At 40.4% G+C, this 14,813-nt stretch overlaps 1 protein-coding gene across 1 annotated transcript in view; it reads left to right on the forward strand.

Annotated features, from left to right (window-relative positions):
• Nucleotides 1–5,315: 5,315 nt before the first annotated feature.
• Nucleotides 5,316–14,813, forward strand: part of LOC115777359 (RNA polymerase II elongation factor ELL2-like) — a 33,723-nt gene continuing 24,225 nt past the window's right edge. Inside the window, exons 1-2 of the mRNA XM_030725253.1 lie at nt 5,316–5,453; nt 5,983–6,030. Coding sequence (XP_030581113.1) covers nt 5,316–5,453; nt 5,983–6,030 — 186 coding nt within the window. The remainder of the gene's footprint in view (nt 5,454–5,982; nt 6,031–14,813) is intronic.

The following is a 14,813-nucleotide window of genomic DNA, read 5'->3' on the forward strand; positions in this document are numbered from 1 at the left end:
CATCCAACTTTTGAGTCTAAGCACCTATTCAGGATCTGTAGTTAAGAAAAATCTTGGGGCTTATAAGAGATATAGAACTGAATGTCATCTGCAAAGCAGTGAAGCTATATCTTTAAAGGTGCTCAAGATATGCTGTAGAGGGAATAAATAAAAACAATAAGGACCCCAAAACAGAACCTTGTGGCACACCATAGGTAAGAGAAGTAGAAAAGGACCTGTACTTAGAAATAGCCACAGAAAAGGATCATTCAGATAGAGATGTGAACCACTCCAAAGCAGACCTAAATACACCCACCTAGTATCTCAGCCTATTGAGCAAAATGTGATGGTCAATGGCATCAAAAACAAAACATTCTCCTACATCATTTTATATCAAAATGTCACTGAATTCTCTAAGAAGAGCTGTTTCTGTAGAATGATCTATATGAAAGCCAGATTGAAGTTTATCAAGAATACAGTATTTGTCCCAGATGGCTGTAAGCTGCTTAGACACAACCTTTTCTAAAAGCTTTGCAATAAACAGAAATTTTGACATTATCTGTAGCTGCTGAGAATAGAAGGGTCAAGCTTGGGTTTTTAAGAGTGGGTGAATGACATCATTCTTAATATAAGCAGGGACTTGACCAGAGAGGTGTTAATTATAGTGAGCACACAAGGACCAATATACACACCCACACACCCACACACACACAACACACACAGACAGAGGAGGGAAAGAGAGAACAAAACAAGAACAGAGAGAAAGGGCAAGTCAGTCAAGAGGACTGGGAGACCATGACAGTATCACCTTCTTTGTAAGGTTAAAATGTTTTGCAATGCCATGCAATTTTTTTGGTCATAAATTGTTCAAAAATGACTCTTGATTATAAAGGTTGCCAATCCCTGAGTTAGTAATAATTATTAAGTCACTTAATGTGGTTGTTTTGTTACTGTAGGCTCAGAGGAGTTATTGCTTTCTTTACATACATTAAGAGTCAAACTCTACTTAATACATGTTTAAGTGCCTAAAATCTGACCTGTTCTGTTTCGTAATCACTATTTGGTAAGCAATAATTAAATACAAAAAAAGAAAAATAGTCTTGGTCACACAACTTTTTGTATAGTTCACATTTTTGATAATGACTTTCTTTTTCCTGGAAGTCTGCATATGGCTATACAGTACATACTCGTTACTGAGCTGTATCTATTTCCTGAACCAGCTGTGTCACTCCAGTCACTGCAGTATTTATGTTACAGTTTTGTGGTCATTAACTTAAACAGCACTGATCAACAGGTAGAAGAAGAAGACGTAAAGTCCAAATGAAAGGATATCTTCCAACTTAAACTGAACTTGCCTCTTCTCAGTAAGTCAACAGTGTTGTTAATTATGTGTAAATGTATCCCTTAACACACACACTGGCACATTTACAGCATTATTGTTGGCACTTATGCCATACAATTTATTAAGGATTGTTGATCTACCTGTCATGCCTGGCCTGGTGAGTGCCAGTAAAATCAGGTAAAAACAGGACCTTCACATAATCATGGCACACTTCTCAACATTGCAAAATAAGAAGCTGAAGCTTCAAATGAATGGCAGGTTTCTACACAGCGCCACACAAAGACTCTTCTATATTTGATGTAGACGTTCTGTTACAAACAACTGCAAGATGAGGAAAGCATGGATTCCACCTTTACACCAACTTTCTTGCTAACCTTAGACATTGGTGAGATGCTACATGAGTTCTTTCTGCTTTCTGCTTAAGAAAACTTCCAAACTTAATTGTGTAGATAACATTCACACAGAGAGCTGAGGTTAGAATATTAAAAGCTTTAATCTCCATTATTTTCCCTAGATTTTTTTAATCAACTGCAATCTTGCACTATTCATTTTTTCACCAGTTGTAACAATGCAAGATGTCATATTATTCTCTTGTAAAGTTAAATTACATGTCTAAAATTTCAAAAACAGTTAACAGAGCAACAGAGCAACACATTTGTAAGTCGTCAAATATTCACTCTTCTTTTGGCTATGTTTTGGTCTCTTCATTAGTTTGTTGCTAAGCAGGAATTCATACCAGTATGATCTTGTAATACTGATGGTGGTGTGCTCTATAAAAAATGACACCGGAGGTCCATTGTGAAACCCGTTAGAATGACTAACCAACCTCTAACAGCCATGTAAATAAGGGCATGTAAAATGTGCATTGCTGTCATCACCTTTAAATGAGCAGAGGTCTGCACACATTTTAAGAAAACTCAGCCTTCTAACATGTTTAATGTGTTTTTTTTAATGTAAATCACAATCCTTACCAAATACCCAACCAAACAATTTTGCTGCCTTAACTTTCACTTTGACTCCAAATAGGGACAGAGCAAGTTAAAGTAAAACTCCTTGGACTGTAGTCTTTTGATGAAACGTGAGGTGTGTTTCCACCACCACCCTGACCAAAACAACCTCAACCCCACTCCCAGTGACATCCTGATGCAGACTTTCTGGTGTTTCGAAATGGAAAAACTCATGCAGAATAGGGACAAATGACCTATAATGTTGCTTTGGTTGGATGACTTGTGTTTCATCACAAGGATGTCTTCATGTCACATAGTAATGCTCCTGGAATGTGTGTTTCCATGTGGGGATCCAGGCGAAGCAGGCTCTTACTGGTTGATGCTGCACTGCAGTGATGACCCAGTGTTGATTTGTATTGCACCCTCATTTGGCTCCATGCAAATAAATGGGATAGCTGCATTTCTCAACTTTGTTTGTTTGTTTGTTTGTTTGTTTGTTTTGTTTTTCGTGCAAGGCTGATCATTTCTAGATAGTAATCTCTTCTTTGTTTATTTTCCCTTAAAATAAATCATATTCATTCAACTTACCCTTTCATTTTTCCCCATGTTCATTTGCTCGACTCCCCATAGTTTGAAGACCACTGCTGTAGAAGCAAGATTCATCTTGAAATGACTGTGGTGCTTATTGGGGCAGGTTTTCTGCCCCAATAAGCACCCAGTAAGTTTATGATCTAAATTAATTTTGATTTAAAAGGTGACTGGAACATAAAACTTGTATTTATAGAGGCACCAGTTGATAAAAACACTGGAAAAAAATTATAAGTGTTTCCACCCCCATCACCCACCACCCTACCCCAGTTAGTTGTAACTGCAGTCTTTGCTTTTGTGAAATTCCTCCTAGAGCTCAATTGAGGATAGCTTCTCTCTCATAATGTCTCAGATAGAATGAACAGGTGTCCCACTTTATTTTGGCATTTTTTTCCCTTGCACCCCCCACCCCCCCCCGACACACACACACATACACACACACACACACGCACACACACACCAACTTCCAACACCCACACCCCTATTCTGCATATTGCGACAATGTCCCACATTTTTTACTGGCTGAAGTTTAGCAAAGTCAACACATGTGAGTCTCACAGGAAATGTGTGGCTCAAAAATAGATATGTTGAAGATGCATCCTTACTCAAACTCAGAGATAATTAACAGACAGAGCAGTAGCTGAAATAACACTGGTGTGCCAGTGTGAGTGTTAATTTCTTAAAAATGTATTCTGAACAAGTAAAATTCATACCACAACATCAGTGATGTTTGGAAGAGAGAAATTTTCAAGTGAAATCTCAAAATTAGCCTGATCACTCTTTCGGTGCATTAAAAGCTGCATTTATGGTTCAGTTTTCCTCTCACTAGGCTGTTATTCAGTACCAAAGTACGTTTAAACAAAAATACACATATTTGGTACAAGGAACAATTTCTTGGTTCAGTATAATGAAGAAAACTCAACTTACCTAAGATCTCAGTTGATGTTGTTGTTCTGGTTATTTACTCTTTTTATAAAATGTGGAAAGTTATGAAAAATAAAGAAATACTCCAAGTGTGTCCAAACATTTGTCTGGAACTGTACATCAAATAACTGTTTTGAGAATGATTAAAAAAACATTATAGCTCTCAGCTGGCCTGGCAACACCTCGGTATCCTGCCAGATGAGCAGGAGGAGGTGGCCGGGGAGAGAGAGGTCTGGGTTTCTCTGCTTAGGCTTAGGCTGTCCCCACAGTACTGGATGGATGGATGGATGGATGGATGGATGGATGGATGGATGGATGGATGGATAAAAAAAGAAGAAAATCAAACTGACACGCTTTGTTATGAGAGACTCAAAGTCATTATCGTGATGCTGATCTGTGAGAGCAGGGACCAGGTGGAAGAGAGCCTGGACAGGTGGAATTATGCACTGGCGAGAAGAGGAATGAAAGTCAGTCGAAGCAAGAGGCATACATGTGTGTGAATGAGAGGGAGACAGGTGTAAAGGCCTTAACAGTGAAGCTGCAAGGAGCAGAAGTAGTGAAGGTGGATGAGTTTAAATACCAGGCTTCAACCATTCAAAGCAATGGACACAGCACAAGAGAGATGAAGAAGAGAGTGCAGGCAGGGTAGAATGGATGGAGAAGAGTGTCAGGGGTGATTTGAGACACCAGCAAGAGTGAACGGCAAGATTTACAAGATGATAATGAGACCTGCTATGATGTATGGTTTGGAGATGGTGGCAAAAAGACAGGAGGTGGAGCTGGAGGTAGGAGAGCTGAAGATTTTCATTGGGAGTGACCAGAATGGACCGGATTAGAAATGAGTATATCAGAGGGTCAGCTCATGTTGAGCAGTTTGGAGGCTGAGATGGTTTGGACACGTGCAGAGGAGGGATGGTGGATATACATGTTGACTATGGAGCTTCCAGGTAGGAGGAAAAGAGGATTGATGGATGAAGTGAAGGAGGATATGCAGAGGGTTGGTGTGACAGAGGATGAGGGATAGGGATAGGTTGAGATGGAGGCAGATGATCTGCTGTGGGGACCCTTGAAGGGAGCAGCCAAAAGAAGAAGATTCAGTGAGCTCTGTTGTTTATATTTCGCTTTTTTATTTTCTAGCTGTGCGCCTTCTTTTGTTTCATTTCACATGACTGAACTACTTTGTCCTGCCCACTGGCTTTATTTCTGTTGGAATATTCCACTTTATCTAATCTTTCTTATCTCAGAAACACTTTTTTAAAATGGGATTGACGGTTTTATGAATATGAATAAAACAAAAAGGTTACCCGCGCATGCATGCATTTTTTTTTTTTGTTTTGTAAAACGTGTGATTATAGTTTACCCTTCAAGTGTTAAACGTTTATTTTTTTGCACAAGCAGCCCGTGCGCTGGCTTGGAGCCTTCAGTTCACAGTGCTATTGTCACCGAAGCCCCGCCCACGGCGTGACGCAGCGGGGAGAGTGGTGAGCCGAGAGAGGAAAGCAGCTTTAATTGCAGAGCAGCGAGAAAAGCCAGCGATGGCTTCTCTCAGGCAGGAGCACCACTACGGGCTCTCCTGTGGAAAAAATAACAAAAACAGCCCCAACAGGACGCTGTATCATGTCAAGCTCACGGACACGGCTATCAGAGCGCTGGAGGCGTACCAAAACTTCAAGGTACATTTATAGATTTTTTTTTTTCTCGTTTCTTTGGGTGTAAATTCATTCTTCAAAGTTTCTTTTTCTCTTCTTTCTAAAATGTACACAGTTTATTTATTCTTAAATTGCTGTTTTATTTTGGCTTCTGTTTTAATTTAGTGCGTATTGAGGTTGTGGCTACGGGCAGTATAGTTACTTCTAACTGAATCAGTTGGCTTCGTGGCTGCATAACATACCAGGACTAAACCCAGTGATTGTCAGGAAAGACGAGCCCCTCAGCTGTTTGCTGGGAAACCTTCCTGGTGCTGCTTCAAAGCCAAGCAGAGAGGCAGCACTCTGCATAGTTATCTAATTGACAAGTAGCCTAGTTTGTGTCATAATTGGCTCCAGTGGAGATCATTAGTAGCACGCAGGCTTTATTGATTGTGCAACTTATGCTTTAATCTGTTTAAATGTAAATTAAATTGTGTTTACTGCACTAATTCACATACTTCTTGGAAGAAGCTAAATGCAACTATAATACCCACTTTTTCTTCTTTCTTTTTAGGGGTCTTTATCAAGTGAACCATCAATATGTTTTAAAGAAAGCCAAGGGGTGAGTTTGATCATATTTATGTGTTTTTTATATGTGCACATGAAGGTATTTTTATGCTTGCATATTTCCAACCCATTTCTCTGTTAATGGTATATCCAAAAAGCCTGTATCCTTGTTCTTTAAATGGGTAAAACTGAAAACATTTCTTGAAGAAGGAGCAAATTGTTCCTTAAATTCTGCAGTCAATCTTTTGTCTTCTTCTGACTCACACTCTCCACCATGTTTCCACCCTCAGAGCGCTCAGATGGGAGCTTATAGCCAGTCTCCTCGAGCAGATAAGGGGCATGCAGGTTACTGGGTCAGGCTGTTGAGAGGCTTTGTTGGGTCAGCGCTTGGGGAAGAAGGAGGCGAGGGAGAAGTGTGCACTACACTGACAGAGCTAGAGTCAACAGTGGGGAAAGGAGTTATTATAAGTCAAATGAGGAGCCTTTATGGACACAAATTAGCCCTGTGCAGCTTCTCTTTAATTTGCGAAAATACAAGTCAACACTGCAGAAACATTAAAACAACAATGCATTAGCAGCTTTCTTTGGCACGTGAAATTCAACCATAATCTGCAATAAGCAGCCTGAAGTATGCGTGTTTTGACTCAAGTCAGGAGCAGCTGTGTCCTTGGGGAATAGTTTCTTTTCAGGCAATGCTAATTGCACAGGCTGGTTGGAAAGAGTTGCAACCCCCCTTCCTGTCATGACAAGATGAGCTGAGTGGTGCTGAGCTTTATGGGTTTTGGGGAGGGGGTAACCTGTAAAACCTATAAATGTGCTTGGAGGAGGAGGAGCTGCTGCTTCCAGTTTGTGATTTTTTTTTTCTTTTTTTTTTTTTTAAAGGTTCGCCAAGTTAAGAGTAGTCAATAAAAAAAAAAATCTTTAACTTTTCTTACTTTCAGTGTTATAATTACAGTAAGGTGTGGTCCCTGTAGTTTTGTAACTAGTCCAGGATTCTCCTAACCTGTTTTTGAGCTGACTCAAGCTGTCACATAGGATTGATTGCCGGATTGGTACTCTGCACGCATTGGAGGTGAAGAAGCGGTCAGTCAGCTTCTGTTTTGTTTTTTGTTTTATTTGGGGGGGCCAAATCCAAAACTGTGAGGGTGAGAGCCTGCTGGGAAGTGCTTGTAACTTGAATAAAACTGAAGATGATAATTGGATCACACTTTTATTTTTTAGCAGAGAAACTATTGTACTTGCAAAGTGAAGCACTTTTAAGCATCTTTGCTTTGGTTTACCCTGTGCTTCATGCAAGGGGGAAATGGCAATTAACTTAATATAGAAATTTTGCTTTGTTCATGGTAGTGCTACAGTACAGTGCAAAAGTCTTGAGCCACCCTTCATTTCTTTATATATTGTGAGAAAAATTGGAACTGAGTGCTACAGTCAAAATTTGTGGAAACATACACACAAATACATAAGTCAAAATCAGAGTTTGTATAATTCTAACGATCTTGAAAGTTAATATTTGGTAGGACCACTTTTATTCTTCAACATAGTCTGAACACACTCAGGTAAACTTTCTTGTAATTTCTTTACGTAGTCTTCAGGAATCGTTCTCCAGGTTTCTTGAAGGACATTCAAATCTCGTCTTTGGATGTTGGCTGCCTTTTGTTCCATTCTTTGTCAAGATGATCTGAGCTCTGGGAAAGCCAATCCAGGAGTGATTCTTTTGGGGTTTTTTTGTTTTGTTTTTTTGTTTTCAAGCCTCTACCGTGTTTTACAGAAGGCTGTAGACACTCACTGCTTTCTCTCTCTCTTGCCAAGGTTTTGGGTAATAGTTCTTTGGGAGTCACCTTGTTGGTGCAAAAATACTACTTTTATGCCTGTAAAACTGTTATCTTTGACATTTTTCAGAGAGTCATTAAAAAAATGGGACCAAATTAGGTCTTTGTGACAGGCTACTAGTAGCAAAGTGCCTAATGATACAATTTTAAAATTGGTTCGTTGCCAAGTTGTTGTGTACTGGTTCATCCCGAGTTAGGTGCCTTTTTTTTTAAATGCTTGAATGATTCGTAGGTCAGAGTTAAGTGACTTAAACAAATTCTTCTGAAAATGGTCAGGTACATGGATTGGACTTAAGAAAACTTTAAGATGTTTAGAAAGCCTGGACAACTATTGCTCGAGCCCACTTTAAAAGTACAAGAAAGTCTGACTCCTAAGGAAGCAAAGTATAAAGAAATGAGGGCTGGCTCAAGACATTTACGCAGTTATAATTATTAATACTACTATTATAATTATTATACAAATTACAGACTTGAAATCTTTGTTTTGTCCAAATCACCTTTGTTCTGATTATACTAATACTTTGGCATGTACAGGTTGCTGCTTAAGATACATGAGTTACAGTAAATATTGCAACAAAGTAGAATAGGAGAGACTCATGTATGTCTCATTGCTGTGACGTAAACTCATACATGGTGTGCAACAAAATGCTGACTGTAGTTTGCTTAACAGCCATAAGTGTCATTAACAACGATTTTCTGAAAGTTATGTTGAGCTCCTTTTGATGTTAAATGCTGTGTTGAATACTCTGTCAAAATCTATCAGGAGATCGGAGGGGGGGGGGTCCTTCCTTGACAGTTCATCTGCACTTCTGTCATTGTTATGGCTCAGGGACTGAAGAGAATTTAGCACTCCTCCCAAATATATGGCACAGAGGGCCAGATTTATAAGCCAAATGAATGTTTAGAGGTAATTATAGGACCTGTAATGCACTTGATTACAGCGTGAGGCATCATGACTTCAGTTTACATTAGCTTTCCCTGTCTGCCTGGCTCAGACATTGATAATAAATGTGGGTATATGTGTGTGTCAGTGGCACACTTTTATTGAAGTAATGGCTAGGTTAATATCCATGAACTCTGACCTGCTAATTTTCCTGTTCCATTACAAGATGGAGTCCTACTTTTTCCTGTATGTGCAAATAATTAAGCAGAGACCACACCATCTATGTTTGAGTGATACATTGAATGGCACATGTATGCATACATTAGTATGTGTTGGATATTATTTATTCATTTATTTATTTTGCTTGCTCTGGCCTGGGTGTTGGCAGGATGTTTTTGATTGCGAGTTGTTGTGATTGTTTGTCCTGTGTGGTCTACAGACATGCTCTATTCGTGTCCGACCTCCTCTTTCCTGTCCTGCCCCCTGTGCCCTGTGTACTGCGGTCTTTAGCCTGGCAGGACCAGAGACAATCCCTTAAGGGCCGTGTGTGGTGTGTTTTTGTTTGGTTTGTCTGAGTGGATGATGGGAGGGGATTTTTGGCACTTATTTTTCCATTTGTAGCTGGGGGGGGGGGGGGTATTTTTTGTGTATTTAGCCTGCCTATGCTGAGTTCCCGAGAGTCCCCTCTGATTGTGTACCGTCTCCGCTGATTTGAATAACAATGAGTGGGGGAATGCAGACGGTGTGGTGTCACCCTGCTTGGATCACCCAAAATGAATCAGGTTTTTCAGCCTAATGTGTTAGTCGGTCCAGATGTGTTGTGGCCTGCCCCGAAGGTTTGTTTGTGCCCAGCATGATAAAAACTTTCCTGCTGTGGATCTAATGGAGTGGAGAGTAGCACTTCAAACAGCTTTCATCCTAAGCATTTAGTTATTTAACCACAACCAAAGTTTATAACTAGATTTTTATCTCATATGTTTAAAAAAAACAAAAACAGTGATGGTACTTCTGTCACATCATGCATATGTGGATTATCTGAACAGTCACCATAAAGGCACTTAAAATATGTTCAGATTTTGTGCATAAATCATCTTGAAACATAAAATTTTAAAGCAGTTTAACTACTCACGGAAACAAATTGTGGGGCATTTAACAAAGTAAGTACAATTATGCATTTTAACTATACTGCCTGTATTGCAAATAGTATGTTGAGTCTCTTGGTTAATCTATATGTGCCAGCATTGAGTGTTTTAAATATTACTGATTATGGCTTGCTACCCTTTTTCAATAGAAGAAACATCAAGAGCAAACATTTATTTGCCTTTACTTAATAGGAAGCCCAACTGAGATGAAATGTCTTTCAGAAGGGACTTCAGAGGGGTGTACTACGAGGCAAGATTAATGTGTTAGCAAACTCTATTGAGCTTAAAGTAATGAAGGTGGCTCTCTTTTTACTGAGCTAAATCACTGTGTTGTGCTAAACACACAAACTGGCCTGCAGCAGGTTATGTTCAGAGTTGTGATCTAAAATCGGCTGAAAGTGCAATATTTTCACAAATTCTTTAATTTACAGTAAGCTTTAAGTCCTATATAGATTCTCCCATTCCCGGTGAGCTCCGATAGCACTCCTTTCCCTAGTCTAGCCTACTTGTCAACCAAACAACATTCGGCAGACTCATATGTCATCCATTTCCAGTGACGCGCAGTTGGGATTTTGAAGGACTGCACAGGAGCACGTCAGTGGTGGGTGAAAACCCCTCTCTACTCGCTGTCTCAATGGAAAAATGTACGCAGACATACATTTTTGCAGGGCCATAAATTACACTTGAGTCACACAGATCTGGAGACCATTCATTGAGTGTTCCCCAACCATTTGGTGAACAGTTATTGGTTTTTCTCAGTTGGTAGGTCTTATTGTCCACAAAACCTTACATGGTGTGGCACTGAAAACTGAAAACTTGCGGTTGCTTTGGTCGCTAGCAAGTTGCCACAGTCGCCCATAGTTTGCTACGCAAACTAGAAAGGAAGAACATTTCTGGTTTGGGCTGCGCTTTTTCAAGTTTTGGTGGCTGTTGGCAAGTTGGCATCTTCCATGCAAACTATGAGGCAACCTGCTAGCGACAAAAGCAATCGAAAGAGGTATAACCTCTTTCAGACTGATTTCATCTAGCAACCACTCACCAACTGGTTTAGGAATACACATTTTTCCCTAGGGACCAGAGGTTGCCAGCAGAAAGCCTGAGTTAACAGAGAAAGTTGATTCCCACCGTTGTGATACCCATTATCTCCAAATGGGGTTTTAAATTTTGTCAAGTGAGCTAATATGAATACAGCTTGGCTGTGTTAAACTTGTTTTGTACCACACCTTCTGGCCAAGATGGCAGCCATGAAAACTTGAAGTATTCCAAAAAATGCAACAGATACAATATATGTGTAATCCAAATACCTATGACAGAAAATACCAGTGGTCTCAAGAAAAACAATCATCCCTCCCTTTATTGGTGAGTTTTTTAAACAAATGTGTGCACAGTCAAGAAGAGCGTTCCTCTGAGATTCATCAGCTCTGGAAAAGCATCCTCTGTCCAATCAAGCAGCTCGGAGATTCTGAGCATATTTTGGCTCACTTGTCCTGGTCCCCATCTAATTCCCTCGTGAAAATTCACACAAGTTAATGAGGCATAAAGGACCCCCCCCCCCCACACACACACACACACACACACACACACACACACACACACACACACACACGTGCATCATGGTATGTTGGGTAACAGCCTTTCAGGGAGGATCCTGCTTAAATTGGAGGGAAGGAAGGATTTTTTTTTTTTTTTTTGGTAACGAACAGTGACCCACAATTTGTTGAAGTTGACAGTCTGGCCCTCAGGCACCTGCCAGAGATGTATTGTTCTTGGCATTAGAGAGGGGAAACCTTGGGGAATGCTTGTGGCACAGCACTGCTTCCTCCTCCTCCTTCATATCAGCCTCTTCTGCCCCAGTACTGGAGCTTGCAGCTCTGGCAGCAGCTCTGCCCCTCTGTGAAACTGCAAATGAAAAGGAATGGAAGGTGATTACAGACTGGGGCTTGATTACATGCACTGTCTCCCACTCAAGGCAGCCGCATTAATCACCCAGTGTCAGCATGTGGAACTCAGCAAGAGAGAAGACACAGTGTAGCTCCAGGCATTGACTGATTGACTGTGGGATCATAAACACACGCCTGCATTAAAAACACTCAGAATCACTGGTTTTTCTCATTGTATGTTTCTCCTCTCCAGCACCCCCCCACCCGCCCACTTTCCTCCAAGCAGCCTGAAACACAGACACGCATTGTGTTTTGTATCTCTGTCCTCCGTTGTGGAGGGGACTTGTCTTAAATGGCATGTGTCAACTTGTGGCCCTGGGAACGATTCAGCTCTTTTGTTTGCGATGAGATGATGAGAAGTAGTGTTTACTGAAGTGTGGTGAGGATGAGGGTGGTGGGTGGGTGGGTGTGTGTGTGTGTGTGTGTGTGTGTGTGTGTGTGTAAACCAGTGGTGGCTGATGGCTACACTTTGGCCTTTCTCCCCCTTCACTCATATGAGTGGCAGTAATGCTGATTACACCCTGGTGAAACGGACTGGAGCTGAACCTCTCTCTGCTTATGCTGGATTAACACAAACACACACACATGTACAGAGTTTGCACTAGCAGCCAGTTCAGAGTGAGTTGCCTCCTGCTGATAACAGCAGTGGTGGCGACAGGTTTCACTCCTTCCTCCACCTTCTCCTCCTATGAACCAGAAAGGGAAGCAGTGCCATGGCATCTCACTCTGGAGCCGGAGAGGCCAGGACAAAAGACGGCCTGTTTTCAGAAGGCCATTACTCAGGCTGCAGAGGATGTGGAAACAATAGCCTGCATGAGATCTACACCCAGACCCCACATTCAACCAAAAGCTACCAGGAAACATAAGCCCTGTGCAACGACAGCAGTCTCTCACAGTTTTTGTTCAATCGACTTTATAGTTTGATAAAGCCAGGAAAATGAGCCTTTCCTGTCCTGCACCTTCAGCGTGTGGAGACATTTATGACAGTAGAGAGTGAACTGTGGCTCATTAAGATACAGTCACCACAGAGGCTGACAGACTCGACTTTTAATGTGTCAAAAACTCAGCAGCTGATTCTTTTTTCTTTTTTCTTTTTTTTTTTTAAAGACACAGCTGCATGTAGCATGGGAACTACTCCTCAGGTAGAAATTAAACATCTTGTGTGCAAGTGAGCAGCTTTGTTTGGGATGGCTATTGTCCAATTTTGAAACTCTGTTTTGGATGCTTAAAGTCTGATTTTAAAATGGAGCTTTTGCAAGATTTACACTTAGTTATGTGAAATGTTTAAAATATGCTGAAAAAATGTCAAATGTCTGCAAATAATATACATTTCAGTGTTTCTAATTCACTATTTATTTGTTCTCCTGGTGCATCAGTTTGATTTTGTGAGGATGTACGTTTGCAGTCATCCTGTTCTCTCAGAGCACTATGTTAAGATGACCACTTTTCAAAGATCTGCCCACACACTTAGCTTGCAAGTCATGTAATTTATGGCAGCGTTATCTCTCAGCTGTGCCCTATAACGCAGAAACAGATGGTCTGGGGAAAAATAAAAGGATGGGATTGTGGAGGCAGGGGTACGTTCTCATAACCTATTGTTTGCCTTCAGCTGAAGTACAGTACAGTCACATGGTGTATTTACTGGGTTAGGTGGAATCAACAGCCTGGTGGCACACTGTAAAAGTGAGCTTGTCCACCTCAGAGGAGAGCTCATTTAGAAGAAAATTAGGCTGTAGCTCATTGTATGCCTCACTATAGTGGGTGAAGTTAGCGTTTTTTTTTTTTTTTTTAAAAAGTCTTGCTTTTGTGTTTTAGTGATCAAGCAAGTCTGAATCTGTAAACCGAGCACAGCCAGACAGTACACAGAGCCATAAATCCTGTTCACATCTCCATTATGGGTGAAGCAGTCTGTCAATCATGCCTAACCCAGTCATCATATTAGACTGTAGTTACATGCACTGTAGCCGTGAACTCTTGTAGACATTACCCATGCAACAATGCAAATGTCCAATTAGATGAATAATTAGACTTGTCATTTTTTTCCTATAACTCTGATTATCAATATCATGGAATATATCGTAGTTTCAGTCCACCAATGTAAAGTCCAATTTAATGACACAGAGTAACAGAAATTAGCATACCCTGGGTGTTTTGTTTCCTTGAGAAACTTCAAAAAGTGCATTTTGGGTCAACTTTCATATCACCTTGTGGGATCAGTGGCTTATCAAAACCGTTTACAGCATGTAAAAGGTTTCCTTTTTTTAGCTATATTTTGATACCAGGCTCATCTTCTAGTCCAGAGCATGTGGGCATCATGGTTACTGTATGCTTTACCCAGGTCACACTCAATGGGGGAAAAAAAGCATCTGAGGGAGAAGACTTACTGTTGTGACACAGGGTGCATTTGGTCAGTGTGGGAAGCTGAGTCTTTGTGTTGCATATTCAACACATAAAGACTCAGCTTCCCATTTTTCAATTCACCCAGTGCTAATCTAAAACTTAGGAGTTTTGGATCAGAACTGTGAGACAGTCCCACCATAACTCATCTGTCATAACTGTGTGGCAGGTCTCTGAAAAGTGGGTGTTGTAAATGCAGCTCTGAAACGGCAATCATTTGAGTGCAAATGTACATCTGCAACAGTTTCAAAACTTTTGTCCCCCAGTGCTGGTTTGCAAATCAGCAGTTATTATTTGATCAATCCACCAAGAAATGTGGATTTGTTTTGAAAAAGTTTTGAAACATTTGAAACAAGTTGAGAAACATTGTTTTTTAAAAAAAAAAAAAAAAAAAAAAGGAATCATAAAGCAGAAAACTTAAACTGCAAAGAAATGTCTGCAGAAATGACCTTTTTTTTCCCCCAGTCTATCCAATCTAGTCTATGTAATTTAAAAATGTGCTATTGTGAAATAAGCCTTGTATTTATGTCTGCTTTACTCCACTGAGCAATGTCATTATTGCAACTGGATTTTAAAAATTAAAGTATTCATAACCCAAATAAAATTAAGTCATTTGTCCGTTTCTCCAATTTAGGTGACATATTCAG

This window comes from Archocentrus centrarchus, chromosome 3, assembly GCF_007364275.1.
Source record: "Archocentrus centrarchus isolate MPI-CPG fArcCen1 chromosome 3, fArcCen1, whole genome shotgun sequence".
In the NCBI taxonomy this organism is placed as follows: Eukaryota; Metazoa; Chordata; class Actinopteri; order Cichliformes; family Cichlidae; genus Archocentrus; species Archocentrus centrarchus.